The 23,453-nt window shown below is 45.7% G+C and overlaps 1 protein-coding gene across 6 annotated transcripts in view; it reads right to left on the bottom strand.

The window, feature by feature from the left end:
• KLHL3 (kelch like family member 3) overlaps positions 1-23,453 on the bottom strand; it is a 60,957-nt gene that overhangs the window by 21,447 nt on the left and 16,057 nt on the right. For all 6 annotated transcript variants that reach the window (XM_034779835.1, XM_034779834.1, XM_034779839.1 and 3 more), the window contains 3 exons: positions 18,760-18,881; positions 9,386-9,548; positions 4,487-4,596 (listed from right to left, as the gene is read on the bottom strand). In XM_034779835.1, the coding sequence (XP_034635726.1) occupies positions 4,487-4,596; positions 9,386-9,548; positions 18,760-18,881 (395 nt within the window). The remainder of the gene's footprint in view (positions 1-4,486; positions 4,597-9,385; positions 9,549-18,759; positions 18,882-23,453) is intronic.

The raw sequence follows: 23,453 nt of genomic DNA, 5'->3' as shown, positions 1-23,453 counted from the left end.
AATCTTAGTCCAAAATCCCAACTTCTTTTATTTCAAAAGTGGTCAGTTTCCACGTTTCCACTGTTCTGCAGAATTATAATTGTTACCAGGTTCCGACCAGTTTTTGTATTTCAGTGCACGACTCTACTCGTCATCCAGAGCATTTCACAGCCGGCCCAACAGAATCTGAATGGCCATGACCCTTCCATTGTTTGCAAAACCCCTGTGACTTTGAGACAGAGCTCTTCAGCTACACATCACAGAGAACCTGGATGTGAGAAAGCCAATCTCTCTGAATTGGGGCAATTCCTTCCATTCGGTTCAATGAGAGCCACCTACCCAAACCAAGGTGCAGCCCTCGAGTTTAGGAGGAGGGGAGCTCTGACTTGCTGAGTAACGAACAAAGTGTAGGAAGAGACTGGGACCTGCCCGAAAAGCTTTTATACGAGGTTGGAATATCACCTCTGTGCACACTACCTGAGAGAAGACAGAGTGAGCCTTGGCGTTTTCCCATACAGAAATCTCTGATGACCCCAGATTCTGAGGGGAAGTTCTACACCAGCTTCCGTAGCTTGGCATGGGGTGCATGTCCATAGGGGATTGGGCTCACAGCCTCGGTTATATTATATTAGGTTTAAGTGATGGATCAATAAGCAAATTTTAGCCCAAGACAAGGAGACGTGGGTTCAAATCACCTGTTCTGCCACAGACTCCCTGTGGGTCCGGCGACAGAACTTCAGAGTGAGTGAGCGAGCAAGCTTCCCAGCCCAGGTCTAGGGATGGAAGCAGGCTTCAGGACCCAAGCGCTTCAGGATCCAAGAGCTACAACATCAAAGCCCTGTCCATACAGCTATTTTTAGAGCACTGGCGCAAGCCCTGCTAACTCGAGTCCGTCAACCCAGGCTGGGAGACATGCTCCCGCTTGTTCCAAAATGCTGTGTAGACGTACCCTGTGTGACCTTAATCTCTGCCTCAATCATCCCACTCTGTAAATTGGGGAGAACAGCACTTCCTTATCTCACATGGGTGTTTGAGGATCAATACATTAAACATTGTGAGGCGCACAGTAATGGGGGCTGGGTTACCACTTCTGCAGGTTACTGCAAAGTCCCAGTTTCATGCACTGTTAGCGCCTAGTTTTTAGATGTCTGAACAAACTTGATTTTGTAAAAAAAAAAAAAAAAATAAGGTCCCTCTTTCTATGTCTGATGTCTGCAGTTAAAGACGCAATGAAGTAAGGAGGGAGAGATGCACCAAGGTACAGCAGAGGTACTAAGAGGACAACCCTTCAGGCTGACCAAATGTATACAAACAAGACAGATTACTTTAGTGACAGGAATATTCTAAAAGCAGTGCCTCCCAATGCCCTGTTACAGTTTGGGCCTACAGGTATCTGACTAGAACACGTCCATCTATTCTGGAAGATGGAATTTGCTGGTTCATTAGTTCCATTATACACAGAAGACACATCAAGAATAGGCATTTCAACTTATTTCTTTACCCATGAAGAGTTTAACCTACTTTAGAAGTGACCGCTTCTCATAAAATCTGGTTATGACAATTTAGCCCTATGCCCTTTTAAACATTTGTCTACTTACTGCATCAAATGATTTAAAAAATAATCTGCTACATGAGAACATTGGAAGAGATGAATATGCAAGATCAGAGAAATGTTACTGCCTACAATACTGAAGTTTACACTAGCTAATGGACTACTGTGTCAATAAAACCTGAATTTCTGGAATTTTCTTTGGATGCCAGAACATATCCTGTGTGTCTACATTAATCCCATTCTTTTTGCATGTCTAACCTGTTATTAATTTCTATTTTGAATGTGCAGCTTCAGCTTACGTTTTCTTTTACAGTCTTGCATGCTGAACTTCAAAACCTACAACCAAATTATGTTTTCAACTGTATGAAGTCCAGAAGAGACGAGTGAAAGGCTGGCTTTCCAAACTGTGGGAACACGGACGGTAAAGGCTATTTATTAACACAGCGGTGGGAAGAGCTAGTAAAACCCTGTGCAAGCTGCTCAGTACAAGCAGAGCAAATCTGTCAAAATCATACGTACAGGATGACAGTTTGTTCTTCCCTTTTAGTTTCCTGATGACAAATTCATTACACATCTATAGCTCAGTTTTTGCATGTGAGTGACCAGGTGTCCGGTTTTCGACCGGAACACCCGGTAAAAGAGGGACTCTGGCAGCTCCGATCAGCATCGCCGACCGGGCCATTAAAGATCCGGTTGGCAGTGTCCCTACGTGTCCTGGCACCATGCTGCGCCCCAGAAGTAGCCAGCAGGTCCAGCTCCTAGGTGGGGGGAGCCACAGGGCTCTGCGCGCTGCCCCCGCCCTGAGCACCAGCTCCGCACTCCCATTGGCCGGGAACCTCCTGCCCCCACTGCCTAATAGTGTCGGATCTGCTGGCCACTTCCGGGGTGCGCGCAACTCTGTGTCAGGACAGGCAGGCAGCCTGCCTTAGCCCCGCTGTGCTGCTGACCGGGAGCCACTCGAGGTAAGCCTGTGCCCCAACCCCCTGCGCTAGCCCTGAGACACCCCCAAACCCAGAGCACCCTCCTGCACCCCAAAGCCCTCATCCCTGACCCCACCCCAGAACCCATACCCCCAGCCCTGACCCCCTCCTGCACCCTAACCCCCTGCCTCAAGCCTGAGTCCCCCTCCCCAAACCTGGAGCCTCATTGTGCACCCCAAAGCCCTCATCCCCAGACCTGAGCCCCCTCCCACATCCTGAACCCCTCATCCCCGGCCCCACCCCAGAATCCTCACCCCCTACCTCAACCGGCAGCCCTCTCCCACACTCCGAATCCCTTGGCCTCACCCCACAGCCTGGAGCCCCCTACTGCACTCCAAACCCCTCATCCCCAACCCCACCCCTGAGCCTGCACCCCCAGCTGCAGCCCTCACCCCATCCCGCACCCCAAGCCCCAGCCCAGTGAAAGTGAGTGAGGGTGGGGGAAAGCAAGCCACCGAGGGAGGGAGAAAGTAGTGAGTGGGGGCGGGGCCTCAGGGAAGGGACAGGGCTAGGGTGTTCCATTTTGTGCCATTAGAAAGTTGGAAACCCTGGAGTGAGCTGGTCATGTCAGTGTGATGGATCAATCGTCACCGGAACGTGATTGTAGTTTATCATTTTCGGTGCTTAACTGACCTCCATTTCCATAAAATCTGAGCACCTCACAATCGGATATATTCATCCCCACAACACCCCTGTGAGGCAGGGCAGTGCTATTCTCCTCACAGTACACATGTGGAACGGAGGCACACAGGCTACGAGACTTGCTCAAAGTGAGACAGGAAAGCTTGCAGGGGAGGGTGTAATTGAATCCACTTCTCCTAAATCCCAGGCTAACTACTTGGCCATCCTTCCCTCCAGCTATTTCATCTGCACTTGACCAACAGGTAGGGCCCTACCAAATTCACAGCCATGAAAAATGCATCCCGGACTGTGAAATCTGGTCTCCCCCTGTGAAGTTTGGTCTTTTGTGTGCTTTTACCCTATACTATACAGATTTCACAGGGGAGATCAGCGTTTCTCAAATTGGGGGTCCTGACCCAAAAGGGAGTTGCAGGGGGGTCACAAGGTTATTTTAGGGGTTTGCAGTATTGCCGCCCTTACTGCTGCGCTGTCTTCAGAGCTGGGAGTCCGGAGAGCGGTGGCCGGTGGCCAGGCACCCAGCTCCAAAGGCAGCGCCCAACCAGCAGCAGCGCAGAAGTAAGGGTGGCAATACCATACCAAGCCAGCCTTACTTCTGCGCTGCTGCTGCTGCCCCCCAGCTCTGAAGGAGCAGTACAGCAACCCCCGCTACAATTACTTTGCAACCCCTCCCCCCACAACTTCTGTTTGGGTCAGGACCCCTACAATTACAGCACTGTGAAATTTCAGATTGAAATAGCTGAAATCATGACATTTTTAAAATCCTAACTGTGAAATTGACCAAAATGGACAATGAATTTGGTAGGGCCTTACCAACAGGGTATGGTGCCTGACATTCCAAACAGCACCAGCCACCATTATTTTTTCTTAAAAAAAAAAAAAAATTACACGCTGCCAGAGAAAAGTGTTTCCTTATTTCCTCCTAATCGTGGACCTCTCCTCCTCCCTGAATTACCCAGTTCTGAATTGCAGAACATCCTGGACCAGTGAAAGGCCTAAGGTTGGCTCTCTTGTGATGCTTTGGGTCTAGAAGAGGAGCTTTATACCTGTGGAAGAGAGATTCCTGTTTTCCAAAGAGAAACAGAATTTCCTTCTTACCCTGGGAGGAGCTGGACAAAACACTGGATTTTACAGTCAAGACTTTATGTAGAGAAAATTGTGGTAAAACATGTTGATGGAGTTCTAGAATTCTTATTGGTTATAAATTTCCTCTCCTTTTGAGATGTGGTGCACGGCTGGAAAAAGGACTCTAAGAGAGCATAACCAGTTGCCAATAAAATGACTAAACTCAAAACATGCCTGAACAGATTCTCTATTACTACATAACTTACTGTACCTTTTCTTCTGAAGACACAGTGAGCTTGTCACTTGATATTAAACTGCAAACCTGGTCCAGACTAAGGCTAAGGAATTCTTCCCCTAGCATCACCTCGGGAAAGTGCTGCTCTGTTCAAAAAAATCAAAGGTTGGAAAGGAAAATTATAATGAAATCCATGCTTTCAGTCAACAGGAGGACTACAGTGTTCAGAGAATTGTTATTCTTACAGCAACGGCCCCCCCAAGACAAATATGATTACACTGGAATCAAAATGCTGAATAGACTAAAAATATTCTTAGTGCAGGTTAAAGCAACCTGATGTTATTTGAAATACTATTTATGCCGCCCCAGAGACTCATTCACTAATTGCAATAAATCATAAAATGGCACAAATAAAACTCTGTAGTGTTGCTACCTATTTTTCCTCCAACGACAGGTATAATTACTAACGGCAATTCAGAAAGAAGAGCTCCTTTCTAGACCAATAGATAACCTGCAATCGTGCCACCTCTGGATGTGATCCTGGTCTGCTCTCACAAGCTAAGCAGCATTAGATTTGTTCTGTACTTGGATGAGAGACCCCCCAAAAAGAAAACCACACGGTGAGGCAGGAAGTGGTGTTGGCGAGTCAGTAGGCAGCACTCTTCTAAAGAATGCTGTGATGTAGAACGGAGGCTCTGAACATTGCCAGTTATTAAACAAAAAAAACTAACACTGACTTGAATCATTTCAACAAGACTGGCACTGTGTGTAACCCAGCGGCTGTCTGACAGCCACACAGGAAGTGAAGAATTACACAGTATCCTGCTGAAATTTCAGGCAGCTTGGGACGATTAAATAGAGCATGGAAAATCATCAGCCTCCCGTCTCCACTCCTAGGCCTTCCATAACCTCCAACCCATCAACAACCCAGGCATCTCAACAGCTGTCAGCCACACTCGACCCTGACCCCTCTTGTGCCACCCTATCTGTTCCACTAACTTCTCACTCCCCTTCCATCCTGGCTGACACCCAATACTTACATCTTCCTCTCCTGCTCCAGTAAGCCAAATGCCCAGGGTCAAAATCACTATTAACAGTAACTCCAGTCTGTAGGCTGGTCTCTACCTCCACTACCTTTCCTGACCACTGACCTCCCCTGCCCCTGCTCACACCCTCATCACTCTCTTCCACCTACTCAACCTTTTACTGTCCTCAGGCTCCATCACCACTATGTACAAACCTAGTCTCCCCCATCCTCATAATTCAGACTACAGACCCCACCAACTACCTATCCATCTACCTACCCCACCCTTTCCGCTAAACTCATAGGATCCAACCTGGCCTGAGTCCCTTTCCACCATCCCAGCCCCCTCCATTCTGACTGAGAGGCACTGTATAAAAACCCTACAATATTTGTGTGTCACAAATAATCAGACAGGGAGCAATCTCCCCGGCTGCTACACAGTTCTGAAAGAGCTCTTCAGGTCCGACCATGCTTTCCGTTACATATTAAAGCTTAACGAAGGGCACAGGTCCATATAATTAAAGAATTGGACATCTGTTTAAAAAGGCTGAGATCTGTTTGCAGACAATTTTATTGCTGGACAAATATCCATACTACTGCAAGCTGGCTCTCTTTTATACAGCCCAATCCATTATTATAATGTTTCGCGGGAGAGTTGGTGCTTTTTGTTATTATGTAAATCGATAGATACATACACAAATCCTATCTATCTCGCATCATGCATGTGGTACTCTAAAGGCGAGAACAGGCAGCCCCTGCCCCGAGGCGCTTACAGTCTCACCCATCGCTTGTACAGCCCCCATTTATCTTTTAGCTGAAATATGGCAACATGAATCTTTACTGCTGGGGATTCTCTTTAGAGCAGCGACTTTCAAGCACTGAGAAATCCAGCCATGAGCACCGACATGAGGGCCGCAGCTCGTGTTCTGTTCTGTACTGTACTCGTGGTGCCACGTGGGTTAAACAGCAGCAAACAGGTGGCAATGCCTTCCCTTACATTCCTCCCTTTCCGCTCGCTCTGCTCTTGCTGTCCTCTAGGAAATGGTCATCACAAAAGACTATTACTCCAGCTAACGGGGAAAACTCTCTGGCTGAACTCAGACATTAACAGGCCTGATTCTCACTGACACTTTATAGAACACTGACTGCCTAAGGGTGGGTGTACATTACAATCGGCACCTGCTTTAGGGCACCTTCACACGAATGGCTTTGGTGTGAATGAGAATCAGGCCCTGACGTGTTGTGCCTATGCCAACGGACAGTACAAGACTCCATGCAGCACAATGCACGTGCTGTGGATAATGCAATCTACATTTCAGCCAAGACAGAATAGGGATTGGGCAGTTGACAATTTCATTCCTTGCTATTTGTTACAAGGATATAAAATATGTTCTGATTTTACACATTTAACAGCATCTGCCCTCTCATATAAAGAAGACAACTTCACCTGCCTAAGTTATCCATGGTTTAAAATTAAGCTTTTAAACTAGGCATTTTCGAGTACTCGAGTAACTGAGCTCACAAAATCCTTGGGGTCTCTGATTTCTGGCTCGGCTTAATGCTGTTACATAAACAACAAAGAATTTTAATGGCATTTTTATTAATGGAGTTTCATTAACATTATATAGGCTATTGTATTAACAGGGACTCGTGAAGGCCAATAAAGCAACAAAAGCAGGCCTTCTAATTGCCAAACAACCAAATAAATATATACAGAATGCACTGCTTGTTCGGTTAAAGATTAAACAGGGTCCTGGAAGCAAGGATAATGAGGTATTACAAGCAAACCCTTACACAATGAACCATTCCTTTCAGAGTACGTTTTTCTTCAGGGGATAATGGAACAAGAGCGGCTGAAAGGTTGTGTCTGGATTTGAGGGAGAACGCAGGAGAATTTGGTGGCCACCCTATTTTTTTTGTTTGTTTGTTATGGAAGAGCCTACTCACCATATGATTAAAACCCATAAATGCCAGGCAAAATGTCGCAGAGGAGAGGAAGCGTGAGAGCGGAGCCTGATTGGGGAAGGACTTGGAGAATAACACTGCTGTGCCTACACAAAGCACAGCACAACTGGCAAACGCTCAAAGGCAAATCTGCTAGAGAACGGAGGGCACGGGGGAGTTAAGAGCACGGGGAATTCTCACTCGGGTCCACTTGGGTTTCTGCCTTGGGCACCAGATACAGATACAGGAACAAATCTCCTGGACGACGCAGGCAGAAAAGCAAGCAGCGAGTCTAAACCCACGTCATCGAGAAATCGGTGTTATGCGATAGGGTAGTATCCAATTAAGTCAGCCATTAAACTGAAGAGGCATTTCCTCCACGGGTGTCAGTTGTCATACTTCTTTCCAAGTCAATGGAACGATGACAATGTACACCAGCTCAGGATTTGTCCCTAAGCCTGTTTGCCTAGACAACTGCTCCCAGAATGCACATCAAACCAGTGCAGGTTTGTTATTGGCTACCAGCTGCCAAACAAGGAATACAGACTGCTCCAACATGGCTGACACTGCTCAGTAACTAGCCAAAGGGCCTTGACAGCGCAAGGCAGCTAGCATTCCTCATCCAAAGGCCATCAAAACAGCATTTGGTGTGTACTGGGACCATTTAAGTTGAATTTAGCGGAGGTGGAGCAGAATGACAGTGTGCTTGGGACACACAGAACCTGACACGCTTTGAACGATACGTCTGTAGCAGTTGGCATGGCTGCTAATAGTGGCAACCATTCTATCCAAGCTTGGCATTAATCTCCAAGACTTGTAGTCATTAGGTGTTACCCAGAGCATGGACGTTAACTTCTGATACGACTTGGTATATCGGAACTCGCCAAAGTCAGGGAGGCTTTGACCGGGATTGGGTGCCCTATGGTGCAGCTGCAAACTATAACAGCAGCTTTGTAACTGGACTGACTCCCATTTAAGTAGAAAATGTTCTCAGTGATTGAGCACCTTGCATTAGGGTTTGGCTTTTAGCTGTCCAGATACTCAGCCTTCTCTTGGCTCGTTTAGATTAAAAAGAGTTCTTGGTAGATAACATAATGCCCAATACAACTAGACAGATTTGGGCTCATGCGGTCTGTAAGAGAACTGTTGCAAGTAATATCAAGAAATAAAGTAAATTCACAGTTGCCCATTGGGACCAATGAATGGTTACTGCCTAAGGTTGCTTCCGAGTATAAAACAAGAACAACCTCTCCCTGCACCCACTCCCCCCAAATTCTCATCTTAAGTGTAAAATGTATCTATAGAATATAGATCAAATGTATTAAGAGACTGAACTAAGAATTGTGTTCTCTATTACACACACTGCAGTGTATGAGGTCCGGTACAGAGAGATAGAAAGACAAGATACTGGCACATCTAAGATGAACAGACATGCTTTTCAGTTAGCTTATGGATAAATATTTGAGAAAAGTGAGAGAGAAACTTCCCCCTCGTCCGTCATAGTAACGTAAATCCTCAAAGGATCAGTCAGAGGAGCCCACTACAAGGCGCTTTGAAAGGCTGAGCTCACAGAAGAGGAGCAGGGGAGAAAGAAACTTGATAAGACAAATAGACAAGATATTCAGCCTCTGTTCTATACAGTGTTTTTTTCCAGAAGAAGCAGCTGTATTTCTACTACTGATTTAGGAACACAAAGGACATAATTCACCTGACACCTGCCTGCATTTTCCATAACAAATTAAACTAAAGTCCTTCATTTCACCTCCAAAGCTTCCATTATTCTGAAGGGCCTCCGTCTTTTGCAGGACCGTCACATGTCAGAGCCCTGCAAAGGCCAATAGAGAAGCCCACTGCATGTTCTTTGGAAACATTAAAAGTACGAGTTGGTAATGGCTCCAGCCCCAAGTATCCTTTATACTTGGGACCAAACTCTAAGTGGCTGGGATAAGCCAGGATGTTTTGCTCACCTGCATAGGCATTTGCCTGCTGCAGAAGTTCAGTGCAGGTGTGCACATCTGCAAAGGCTCGAATTCCAAGGCAATTTGTGGGGTGCAGCTGGGACTGGAGAAAATCACAGCAGTTTTGTCTAACATCCATTAATTGCAATAAGCTGGCAGCTGGCAACAAAACCTGAGAGTGGGGAGGAAGGGGGAGAGGAAGGAGAGAGAGAAACCAGAGTTAGCACCAGAGGCACCAGTTTGATTCCTGGCATAAACTCACCAATTATTACTACCCTTCAAAACAAGGACAGGTTTCTTGGGGTTCTTGGGGGGGGGGGGTGGCACAAGAGGTACTAAAGTTTTAGGAGCATCTATGGACAGAGGTTCCTTCCCTCATGTGGTGACTGGCAAAAGCAGCAACATCTCGGGGCACCCAACAGTGAAGGTCCCCTCCTCACTTCTTCCCCACTGAAGAAGTCGCACAGGCAGGCAGGCAGAGCAGAGACAGCACAATGGGCATGCTACAGCCAACCACCTAAAATCCTCAATTGGTTGACAGTAGGTCCCTTGTGCAGCCTTCGTTCTGGAGAGCATTATATTATTTGCAGGCGTGGGATGGAACTCACACCCCACACAAGCACACACAAACATTCTATTATGCTTGGGATCCCAACCACCTGGAATCTGAGTTCCCAACCAAAAAAAAAAAATCTCTTTATTTGCAGGCAGGTGCTCTGTACCGGCAAGGAGCTGTTAATGTGCTCCACAGCCCCTTTTCAATTTAAAAGGTTTTCAGGTACAGAACTATTCTCTTGGGGGGCAGCCCTAATACTCAAACAATGGTCACATCTTTGCACCCACAAAACTGCAGATGCCCCTTATAGGATTTAGATGTTGAAATACTCGACTGCACCCACAAATGAAGTACTTAAGTGTCCAGGCGCTGGAAATCGCACCCAAAGAATTATGAGTGCAAAAGTGGAGGCAAGGATAAAGCCAGGACAAGAGCTCAGCCTACAGCATTGAGCATTGTTCATCTGCAAAAGAAAATGCCTTCAGACTCCCTAGACAGGAAGTCAGAGATAAAGTCAGGCTGGATACTGCAGCCGTCACATCAGCTCCTTATGTTTCTTTTCCCTTGTCTTTTGCCAATGCGCTGCGATCCGGTTTTGAGTCCATGTTTTCATAACTCTGGCTGGTGCCGAGAACTCTCTTTTAATGGGAATGCCAGCCACACATTAATGGGGTTTCAAAACATGTCATCCACTTCTAAATTATTTCTGATCAAGGGAAACAGAAGCCTCTTAAAAAAAGCTCACCTTTGTCCAGCTCAGTGTTGGTGAGAAGCAAAAATGTTTTTTCCCCAAGCCTTCCCCTCCCCCATACATCTCAGCAGAATAGCAGTAAACCAGCAACCTGCCCTTAGGTACATTCTAAGCCACTGATCCATTCCAAGGAAAAAAAATCTAATCCAATTGGATTACATGTTAATATTACCAAGCAGTAACTTTCACAGACAGCTACAACCCCAACAGGCAACAATAAAACAAAGAAATCAATTAACCCATGGGGCTGTTTTGTCCAAACACTTCGATCCCAGGAACAGATTAGTTTGTCTGGTTGATTAAGTTAAAAAGGAAAGAGTGGTATTATCTTAACATCTAGCTATGAACAACTCTCTCATTATTCTACTAAAACCACCTCCTTACATCAACGTGGGGGTGTGCACGCACTTACATAACCATCCCAAGGAGAGAGATCCCCCCAGCTTACATAACCATCCCAAGGAGAGAGATCCCCCCAGGTTCACTACAAGCGGAGGTTACTCCATCTGTAGCAACACATCACAGCTTCCTAAGGTACTGTCCTTAGCAAGCCGAGTGAGAGGATTTCCTTGTGTGTTTTGGGATAAAATCTGCATGAAAGAGGCCATCCATAATAAAGCTGTACTGTTCTGGGTTACAAATGCACAACAAAAGCCACAAACTTCCCGGAAACCCTCCTATTAGAGCACTGGGCATGTAAGAGATGAAGGGTACTTTACTCTGAGTAGTGGAACAATTCCCCAGGACATAAGCATTTGGCCTGCTGCATGGAAAAGAGCCATCATTACCTAATGCTTAAAGAGAGAGAGCGAGAGCACGAGAGAGCATATCAACAGATAAGTGGGTTGTCGCTCTCTCTTTTCTCAGCTATGTGCCTCTCCACCAGTCTTGTTTTTACCATAGAACATGAAAACCCAGCTAAGGATATCCGTTAGCACTGTGTATGTTTCCTTTAGAAATAACAGGAGGAAATGCCCTGCCTAATCACATACCCTGGCTAAATCTCAATTCCACTATAATCCATGCAAGTTTTTGCCACGTATTTCAACTGCATCAGAATTTGGCTCTTACTGCTTGAATTCCAGTTGCTGGATGCAATGTAGAGACAGCAAATGCTGATCATCTGGTTTCTCACCTTAAAACTTGTGTCTTCCTTTGAAAGTTGCATCAAAATCTGCGCTACATTCACTACTGAAATTCTCTATTGGGATGACTTATATCTGGAATCTGACACACGGTTATAAGCTGCAATATCCAGATCTCAGCAGCAGCTGTAGCTGGCTCTCAGATTCTTGTTTTGCTGAACACGATTTACATGGGATTGTATTTTTCTAAATGTTTGGCTGAGGTCACTGAGCTGCCACAGACCTCCTGTGTGATCTCAGGAAAGTCAATGAGGCACAGAGACAGTTTATCCTCAGTCATACGGGGATAGTAGCACTGTGCTGCCACACAAGGGTGTTGGGAGCTTAAATACATTAAATATTGGGAGTAACTCAGATGCTACAGTAATGAGGGCCAGATAAATATGACCGAAGCAAACTAGGCAGACGTAGACAGCCCATTCAGGTTGAGGGGGCGGGTCTGAATCAAAGATTTAGATCTGGCATTGTAACCCACCCACCCCCGACAAACCACACAGCCTCATTAACGAAAGGTACTCTGCACATCAGCAGAGGACTGAAGGCTGCTTCCCGAACCGATGTCCTGAAAAGCTGCTGTTTCCTTACAGCCTCTTCCTGGAAAGTGCTCTACATAGTTTGAGACACAGAAGCACACGGGATCCTCCATGTGGAAGGCAGATGAAAACGCTGTGCTGTTAGATGAGCAGCTGCAAACGGCAGGTAGGACTGAGAGGAAGCTACATTCAGCTTCCTTTGATTTGTCTAAGAGAATTTGCCTTATTGCCCCGCTCTCCAAATGATATCCAACCGGCACTAGCAGCTGGGAATGAAGAGTAGCTCCTGCATTTACATAAGAATGGCCGTACTGGGTCAGACCAAAGGTCCATCTAGCCCAGTATCCTGTCTACCGACAGTGGCCAGTGCCAGGTGCCCCAGAGGGAGTGAACCTAACAGGTAATGATCAAGTGATCTCTCTCCTGCCATCCATCTCCACCCTCTGACAAACAGAGGCTAGGGACACCATTCCTTACCCATTGTGGCTAATAGCCATTAATGGACTTAACCTCCATGAATTTATCCAGTTCTCTTTTAAATGCTGTTATAGTCCTAGCCTTCACAACTTCCTCAGGTAAGGAGTTCCACAAGTTGACTGTGCGCTGTGTGAAGAACTTCTTCCTTTTATTTGTTTTAAATCTGCTGTCTATTAATTTCATTTGGTGACCCCTAGTTCTTGTATTATGGGAATAAGTAAATAACTCTTCCTTATCTACTTTCTCCACATCACTCATAATTTTATATACCTCTATCATATCCCCCCTTAGTCTCCTCTCTTCCAAGCTGAAAAGTCCTAGTCTCTTTAATCTCTCCTCATATGGGACCCTTTCCAAACCTCTAATCATTTTAAGTTGCCGTTCTCTGAACCTTTTCTAGTGACAGTATATCTTTTTTGAGATGAGGAGACCACATCTGTACGCAGTATTCAAGATGTGGGCCTACCATCGATTTATGTAAGGGCAATAATATATTCTCCGTCTTATTCTGTAACCCCTTTTTAATGATGCCTAACATCCGGTTTGTTTTTTTGACCGCCTCTGCACACTGCGTGGACATCTTCAGAGAACTATCCACGATGACTCCAAGATCTTTTTCCTGATTTGTTTTAACTAAATTAGCCCCCATCATATTGTATGTATAGTTGGGGTTATTTTTATGTGCATTACTTCACATTTATCCACATTAAATTGCATTTGCCATTTTGTTGCCCAATCATTTAGTTTTGTGAGATCTTTTTGAAGTTCTTCACAGTCTGCTTTGGTCTTAACGATCTTGAGCAGTTTAGGGTCATCTGCAAACTTTGCCACCTCACTTTTTACCCCTTTCTCCTGATCATTTATGAATAAGTTGAATAGGATTGGTCCTAGGACTGACCCTTGGAGAACACCACTAGTTACCCCTCTCCAGTCTGAGAATTTACTATTACATGCGTTCCCTGGGGGAAATACTACAGCGGCACTGCAGGTGAAATACTTCCATATGGGTGTGCATGGGACGAACCAAACAGACAGACATGTGGTAACATCTCCGTGTGGAGAAACAAGGAGAGGACCAGCCAGAGAAAAGAAGAGAAAAAACAGATGGACATGAAATGAAAGGTGTGGGGGAGGCAACTCCAGCTGCTCACTCCCCCAAAATATTCCTTCCTGAACTTTATAATGTAAAATGGCTAAATGTGTCTGTTGGCAAATGACTGGGAGAGCGTGCAACAACTCAGCCTATTCCCGCATCAGTCTGACTGCAAAACCCACGCTATGGTTTTTAGGTGCTATGAGTTTCCGTTCCTTGTCCATCTTCCATCAGACGATACTGGCCTCTAATTCTTTTTAAGGGATTGGGGGGCGGGGTGGGGAACCAGTTTGGGTCCTGTTAAAACTGAACAGCCACAGCAGAGGGATATTAAGGCAGTCTCTCTGGTACTCCATTAGAAACAGATGCAGGACAAGAATATCTCCTGTAGCAAGGAGAACACAGATTTTAATCAGGCTTCCCTAACACTATGCTGAAGGACTCTCACGTCCTCATTCATGGCTTTCCCGAATGCCCAGGTTGTTTTTAAACAACAACAGTTTCCAGTGTTGCCAGACATGTGCTGGATAAAAGGGTGCAACCCCTGAAGGCTGCAGAGTTTACGGGAGGGTTTTAATGACATTTTACAGACCACATTTATCTGTAATCGTTTTTAAAAACCAGCAGAGGCTCCAGCTATTTCCCCTCATGCCTTGGATTCTCGGACATTTTTCATTCTACAAATATCATACGCACACGCGTTCCTCATGCAATGAGTGCACAGGGAAGCACTCAAACACAGCATCCTGCACCTAACTGGGAAGGGTTTAATTGTGGAATCAGCTTAATCAGCCAATTCCCAGGGAACCCGTTTATCCTAATGATACTCATTGACAATGACTTGCTCAATTAGGATGGTAATTTCTTGGATGCATGCAGGTAATTAAGCAGCTCTGTTAAGGATCTCTGCCCAGTGACGTGCTGTAGGGGGCCTCGGAGGGATCCTGCATTAACATTCCACAACCAAATGGAAAGGAAGATTTTTGGAGTAATATCCCTGCGTCTGATGGAGTCACCTTCTCTGGGCACTGCCAAAGCCCTATCCTTGGAGCTCACAGAGACACTTGAAGAGCAACATTTATTTGAGCGGGGAGGTTTTGGTGAAGTCCAGATTGCTCCAGGAATGAGGTATTTTCAGAAGAGTTTCCGTGGGGAGGAGAATCCACGCCCACCCAAGGTTACACAAGCTGGTCACTGTGCCACAAATACAGGACAGACATTTCCAGAACACGCGCCCAATATAATGTTGCACTGCACCCCTCCCTGGTTCTGGGGCAGAGAATGCGGTTTTGTTTAAACACGAACCCAATCATGTCCCTTCTTCTGTCCCTCGCCCTCCTCTCTGCAACATACGCACCCCAAGGCCAAGGCACTTATCACAGACTGAGGGACAATTTTTGTGGAAGCCCCATGCTAATGGCACCTCACTGGTCCGGCCCTCATGAGGCTGACAGAGCTGCGTCTCCCTCCAAGTATCTGCACTACCATAGGAGTTGGAACCAGGGTGCGGCCACGGCTTGAAGTAGTAACAACCACCCAAATACATGGTTTCCGCCTTCTGCGCCTCCACTACAAAAATGGTTCCAGCACCACAGTGAACTAGTGTTGTCTCAGCATAGCAGAACTGCTCTAATTCCCCTTCCTGGGCCCTTTTATGTTCAAGTGAACTCTCATCAAGCTCACAGCATTACAAGGTTCTTCAGAAACCTGGTGGAACTTTAATTCTCTACCTTGACTTTATCTCCACTCGGGGGAAGTGGCTTTGATCCTTTGTCAGCGGCTGGCCTTTGTTCCCTGTAACTCTTTAGTGAGCCAGCAGCTTTGACAAGAGCTAAGGAAAGCCACTGGAGACATTAATTTCAGCTACAATTTGAAGTCTTCTCAACTGGGAAATCCACATAATTGGCACGATAACAGCCTGCTGGAACAGCCCGATTTACAGGGTTTTACCAAGCCACGTAACTAGAATACACTGGGCCGCAGGCTCTACTCAGAGGCACAGCTGCAGCTTCCAATGAAGCCAAAAGGAGATGTATGCAAGCATCCATGGACAGAACTGGACCCACAATAATCACATGTTCCTGCAAATTCCTTAGGGCCAGCTTTTACAAACACACACAATAAGGGGGGGGGGGGGGAAGAGAGCGGGAAGAGAAGAACAAAAACTCACACCACATTACAGCAAGAGGCAGCAGGGAGGAAACCCCATGTGAGGATTTCCTCAGATTGCTGCATGGCAGACGGGGATTTCCCCCCTTATCCATTCTCTGTAATGAGCATTCCACACCAGATCATGTGTTCTGAGAGGATGTACCAGAGACAAAATGTCATCCAACACAGAGGCCCAGGGCCTGTCCACCATCTCAGGACCACCAGCTCCATGGAGACCTGCTCTGAGAGAGTCTGCTGCCTGAGACTGCCCCGCAACACCTCCCCGAAGATGCAATTCCAAGGCACAAAGGGAGTCTAGCTCCTGCCAGGGTAACTCACACCCAAGTATTCTCTATAGAGCCAGGGAAGAGAAAGATGCGTGACTCCCTGGCCTCCCTCTCTACTCCCCATAGGGGGGGGATCTGGATCCCTGTGACAAGGAGAACTTCATGAACCCTCACACTAATTACCATGCAGAAAACAGCAACAGAGGGTCCTGTGGCACCTTTGAGACTAACAGAAGTATTGGGAGCATAAGCTTTCGTGGGTAAGAACCTCACTTCTTCAGATGCAAGTAATGGAAATCTCCAGAGGCAGGTATAAATCAGTATGGAGATAACGAGGTTAGTGCAATCAGGGAGCGTGAGGGAAAGGAAGATGATATCTGTCTGTATTTGTGCAAGTTTCTTCATGAGGTTGATAGATTTCCATTCCATACGGCTAAATGCAGTGCCTTGCATGGTGTCAAGTATCAGAGGGGTAGCCGTGTTAGTCTGAATCTGTAAAAAGCAACAGAGGGTCCTGTGGCACCTTTGAGACTAACAGAAATATTGGGAGCATAAGCCAGAGAAGATTTACCTATCCTTGGAGCTCACAGAGACACTTGAAGAGCACCAAAACCTCCCCGCTCAAATAAATGTTATTTTCGAATAAAGGCAATTTAAACACACACTGTAGTATTTCCCAGAGCACTCTCTCATGCTCATTTTTCACTCCATCCTGTTGAGATGCACTGCGTGTGCCTTGTCCAATATCAAAATCATTCATAAAAGGAAGATGGTTGAAACTAAGACTAGGTCTACACTGCAGCTTATGCTGGCCTAATTTATGTCGCCCAGGGGAGTGAATAAACCACCCCTCTGAGCAACATACGTTACACTGACGTAAGCGTCGTGTGCACAGCGCTTCTCCCACTGACATCACTACTGCCACTCGTGGGGGCTGGAGGAGTTAAGCCGACAGAAGAGCTCTCCCCCCCATCGGCTTAGAGTGGCTACATCAGAGAGCTTACAGCGGCACAGTTATACCACTGTAAACTCTCTAGTCTAGCTGTGCCCTAAGTCTACCATTTTCAAACAAGCAGCAATAACAATTGAAACCAAACCTGTCAGATCTCAAAACCCCTTCTAGAATTCAATGACCCATCTCCCACCAGCTGCTCTTTTGCCATAAATACAAATGTAGGCATTGGACACCTTCACTATCTTCCACGCAGACACAGACACAGGAGAAAAGTAAAAATACCCGCTCCTTAGCATCATGCGTTACCTACAGACTATACTAGTCTACTGCACCCTGTCAATGACTCTTCCCCCTGCTGCCAAATAGTTTTTGCTTTCCTTGTATTCAGTAACTTCCTTTCTACTCTTGATGGTCCCTTGCCTATTTCCCACTCCACACGATCACCTCTATCAATCTGTGACTCTTCTCTCCACAAGTAGCTCCCAAAAATAGGACTTGATAACCAAAATTGAATCATATTTGTAATTCTTATTTTGTATTGGCAGGTTCCATAAAAGATAGCGGAGATGGGTGGAGGAGAGGGTTAACTAGTATTCTTTATTATCTGTATAGCACCAACAGGGTACTAAGTGCTTTACAGACTGGTACAAAGGAGCCCAAATCTGCTCCCCCACACAATTAACACTGACATAAATGCTTTCGAGATACGCCTGATTTATACCAGTGGGAGAGTAGAACCAGACCCAAACAACTTCAAGTCTACACAGGACTACAAAGGAAGGAAAGAGGAACTGGAAGGGTCAAGGCAAGCTCTAATTTTAGCTGTAAATTTGCATTCTACACAAAACTTCACACAACCCAAACGACTACCCTTAAGAACTAAAAACTAACCACCACAGGAGTTTTCTATGGGCAACGTAAGAACCACCATCCCACTTACGCTTGTTTTCGTGTATCCTGACCGATAGACTGCCCCGACAAGTTAGCACGGCTTCTTGGAAGGCAAATGCCTAGTTTTATTATATGCAGTGGTGTTGTAGCCATATCGGTTCCAGGATATTAGAGAGATAAGGTGGGTGGGTAATCTCTGGACCCGCTTCTGTTGGTGAGAGAGTCAAGCATGTAAACTCATAAGCTTCTCTCTGACCAACAGAAGTGGGTCCAGTAAAAGAGATTACCTCACCCACCTTGTCTCTCTAGTCTTATAACAGGAACATGAAATGAAGACTAAATGTAACGTGACTTATGTGCAGGGAAAAAAGCAGTACAGTGCCTCAAAACAATACAGAAAAGAAAGGTAGCATGCGTCACACTCTGCCCTTCATTTAGTGTAGCCTGCAGGCATCAGTTACGCTGATGGTTCCTCGGTCTGTGATTTAAGCCATGAAGGTTTTTTCCCCCCTTCAGTTTCGAAGAAGTATTGAGCCCAGCTTACCTGCACGTTCTCTTCCGTGACCTCTATTTCAGCTGTGTAGATGTAATCAATCAGCTTACTCAGTGTTTGCCCATCAACGTCTTTTATTTCAATCTTCTTTGCTTTACTTTCAGTCATGTCTCCTGAAATTCAGTTCAAATCGGCATTCAATGTTTGTTTGCTTTTCTCCTCCCCTCCACTTCGATTCCCCGTATGCTCAGTGGAAACTCTCCCTCCACCCCCAATTAAAAAACATATTGAAAGCCCTGAACCCAAAATCACTATCCCTGCAGGTCCAGGATGACTAGAAGGTGGCACTAATGGACTTCTGCCAAACATCAGAGGGTGATATCATGAGGCAACGAGAGAGACTCAGGGTGTGTGCGCAGTTTCACAGCCTAAGAACTGCAATGGGGGAGATGTACCCCAAGAATAGCATGCCTAGAACGGGGTAGTCTTCTAGCAGCCTCTTCTCCTGAGGCTTCCAGCACAGTTCTGCAGACTGAAGAGATTGGCCTGGTTCAAATACATTTCCCCATGAGCTGGGTGCTTGAAGAGAACTTCCTGAGATTCACCCAAGCTCAAATGTATATGAGAAAACAATAGGACATGATTAACTGCTCTCATATAGGGCCAAGCACAGAAGGTGACAAAGAAGTTTTCCTTTGCTAGGCTATAAGAACTAATTATGGGTGAATCTCCTGACGGTCTCTTCCCACAAACTGGGAAACTATGAAAAATCTCTGCAGAAACCACCACTCCTTCGCTAGCATTTTTTTTTTTTTTTTTTTTTTTTGGCCAAGGGACAGTCATATCTGGATGGACAGGCCAAAGGAAATCTAAGGTTAACTTTAAAAAAAAAAAAAAAAAAAAAAGTGGCAAACAACAAGAGACTCCATTGGAGGTAAACCAAACCTGTATCTGCTCAACAGCCTACGCGTGCATACCCCAGTGTAGCTGACTTTGAGCTTGATTAGAAACTGTGTGTGTGTGTGTGTGTGTGTGTGTGTGTGTGTGTGTGTGTGTGTGTGGTGTTTCAGTAACAAAAGAATACTGTGCGTGTTGCAAGAAAGGATCCCTGAGGCCACCTTTAAGGATCAGTTACAGAAAGGGACATTACACCTCCACGTTTTAGCATCAATATTTTGAGAAGCCAGGGAAGAAAAGCAAATTCCAGCTGCAGAAGTAAAACAATAGAAGAAAACAATTAAGTTAGGAGAAATTGAACAAAATGTCAAATCTTGTGCCGGGATACGAATAATCACTACACTGAGAAATTCAGTCACTCAGTGCTGCTGCTGTGGGATTCCGAGGACTAGTTCTAGACTCATCCTCTGTGGAAAAACAGTTACAGGCTGCATGTAAAGGAAATGTTCAAGTCATCTTTGACATGACATGACAGAGCTCCATATGCTAAGAGCACAGCACGTGGCATGGGATGAGAGACACAGAAAGACAACCAAGTTTCAACAAAGTCCTGACACTGGGAACTACACCTAGCTCTGGCCTTATTCACACAAGTGACATGAACTACACTGTGTGTGAGTAAGATGAGCAGGACCTGGTCCCTAAGTAAAACCCATAAAATCTTGCGTTGAACTGAATGAATTAAAAAAAAAAAAAAAGCAATAATAAAAGTCATGTAAAGGAACCCAAGACATCTTTACAAGCAAAAGACCCACATCTGTGAAGTCAAATCAAATCCGTGGTGGTATTCAAAACAGGTGGGATTAAAAAAAAAAATTCTCCCCAGCTGAAGGAAGGGTCCTGAACAAAGGATATTACAGAATGGTCCATAAAAGTCTCCGAGGTGCTATGGTAACACCCTTTATCTGTGCTTCAGAGCAAGCAAAAGACTCAGTACAGACACGGATGTTTTTATTGGAAAAAAAAAGGGGGGGGTAGAGGACAGAGTCAGAGGCACTTATGCAGAGATCAATACACGAATAGCTCAGAGAGACGGATCGGAGAACATCATCTCCCTTTGTGGCACTCATAGGACACAGACAACAAAAATAAATGCCGTGTGGGCTCACACGCCCACCCACAAGCTGCTACCTCTGCAGTTTGCATTCTGCTAGATCTCTAGATTGTTATGCTCAGCTCCATAGCCCGGGCAAGTAGAGCTGCAGTGATACCATCTACCACCCTTCCCCCCCCCCCTCCACACTCCAGTAGGTCACTCCAACCTGTTCCACTGGTCAGAAGGCACCACTTTTCACATGCCTTTTATTCTTCCCAGCCAGGAAGCACATGACACTATGAGCTGAAAGGGATTCAAGGGAAGGAGGGAGGGAAGTTAGCAAGATAATAGGAGTGGGTGATAAATGCTTCCATCCAATCCCAAGCATGCATATTCAGGACAAATATAGCATCTCCTAAGGCATCTTTGGAGGTGTTGGAATGACTGGATGAATTAATTCAACTCATCCCATACACCCTTTCAAAAAACCTAAGGTCTTTGACAAACCAGAATCAAGCCTTGCTTGCGTCACGTCTTAATTTAAAGCACTGTTATTAATTATTTGTATTAGCACTATATCTACAGACAACAACGGATAGCAGGGCCCCCCTGTGCTAGCCAGTGTGCACATTAGCCAAGCCCTGCTCCAAAGAATTGAAATAGACAAGACAAAGGTAGGAGGGGAAACAGTCAGAAAGTGACTTGCCTATGGTCACGCAACAGGTCAGGGTCAAAGCCAGGAGACCTGGGTTGTGTTCCTGACTCCCAGTCCTGTGCTCTACCCACTGGACCATGCTGCCTTTTGCTGCTGATTAGACTTTGCAACCACTGCTCTCACATCTGCAAGCACTTCATATGTATACCTCGCATACTGCCTCAATACCCATTACTGTGTCTATATACTGCGATGCCATTGCTCTTTCTAGCCTGCATTAACTCAGGGGGCTAGTCAGTTCTTCTCTCCCGTCTTTGATATTGCCTTGTTCATAGAGCACTGCAGGCCGCCCTGCACCGTATTTCTTGTGCTCCACACGGACACTGTCTGGTTCATAGCTCTTTTTTGTTGTTTTTTTAAACCAAGGATCTGTTCAAATTGCCTGTGAGGAGAATACACAAGCATGTCAGAGAACACAACAGCAGCCCTTTCACACACACAAGAGGAGAGCAGATTCTGAAGTGATGCCGAAGATCTGGATTGCTGCTGGCTGCTTCTGTGCTTCCAAAAACACACAATCCCTCTACAGTAACGGTCCCAACCATTCCAATCACATCACTGCAGCTTTTGCAGTCATTATTGGAGTGGATCTGGTTTTGTTTTATTTCAAAATGTTGTACATTATAATGACCATCCTTGCAGCACAAAACAAAACCATCAAACCTCCATGGGAAGTGCTTTTAAAAAATAATGAAGGGAAAGCAATCAGTTTAGGAACACTGCTCCAAATTCAGATCTGGAGTTAGCAAGGGTAAGTCCCATGACCTTCAGTGGGCGATGTGCCTGCTTATTCCAGAGCTTCAAAGTCTTGGTTTTAAACAATACGTAACTAGAAGAGATCAGCTGGCTAAAGGCACTGGCATAGGGAGTCCTTCATCTCAAGGTCATTGGTTCAAATCCAGTACAGGTCTACACGGATTGAGAGTTGCTGAACAGCAATGGGATGACAGCACATAGGTAATGAATGGCTGGTCTACGTTTGGATCCTGCTTGTCCAGTGTCGTCTTTTCTACCAGCTAACCCAATGAGCACCTTCCTCATGGGCACGGCCATAAGATTTTTCTCCTTGAGTGAACTTTCTCTGCCCCGGAAGAGGTCCCTTTCAGGCCAAGCATGACACATACTAGAGGCTTTCACAAACAGCTCACTACTGCTGCGTGGGTCCTGTGGATAAATACAAGAACTCTGTTTCCCCACGGCTGTCAAGTTTCATCTCTGAGCAGTAACACAAAGAACATGAAGACTATTCAGCTTATTACTGTAAAGGGTCACGCTCCACAAAGTGAAACAATGTGGAGGTACAGAGAAGTACTTCTGACCTTGCAATAGGGAGCCTCAGAACTTAAATATGGGATCAGCCAGACCTAAACTGAACCCAGGAGAGGCCTGATAGTGACCTAGCGCTCAACTTGTTTTACAACCAGAGCAGCAGCAAATAGTAATCGTTATAACTATAGCCAAAGGTAGTTTACAAAAAAAAAGTCACATGATTGTGGTTAGATGGTTACTGTTTAACTTTCAGATCTGAGCATTACTGGGCCCCACAGAATTCCAGTACAGGAACAGCAACAGTGTCTACCTGCCTTTATTAATGCCCGTTAATCATGATGGCTGGTTTCAGGCAGACATGACCTCTAAGGATCAGAGGCTCCTCCGGGGCTGTGCTCTTGTTGACTGGGGTAGTAACTACCACAGACAGTAACAAATATTCTCAGTACCAACCTCGGAGCAGCGCACTCTTTCTTGCTTTGCTCCTTACACGTAGCGGCATTATTATTACCGCTAACATCCCATCCCAAGATACCGTCTCAGCTCTCTAGCTTCTTAACAGCTTAGATTTCTCAGCCTTACAAAGAAAAAACTTCCTGGCAAACAAAGTACCTATCAACGCACTCCTGCTTATACAGATGTACATCCCACAACGTCAACCATCAATTTTATTTTTTAAGCGAATGCACCTTCTATTTCCCACACCCCAAAAGCCACTAATGCATGCAATCCCAGCAGAACACCAAGCGCAACACATGAACTCACATT

This window comes from Trachemys scripta, chromosome 8 (assembly GCF_013100865.1).
Source record: "Trachemys scripta elegans isolate TJP31775 chromosome 8, CAS_Tse_1.0, whole genome shotgun sequence".
NCBI classification, from domain to species: domain Eukaryota; kingdom Metazoa; phylum Chordata; order Testudines; family Emydidae; genus Trachemys; species Trachemys scripta.
Note: the sequence above shows the minus strand (reverse complement) of the source record. Positions and strands in the feature narration are given on the sequence as shown.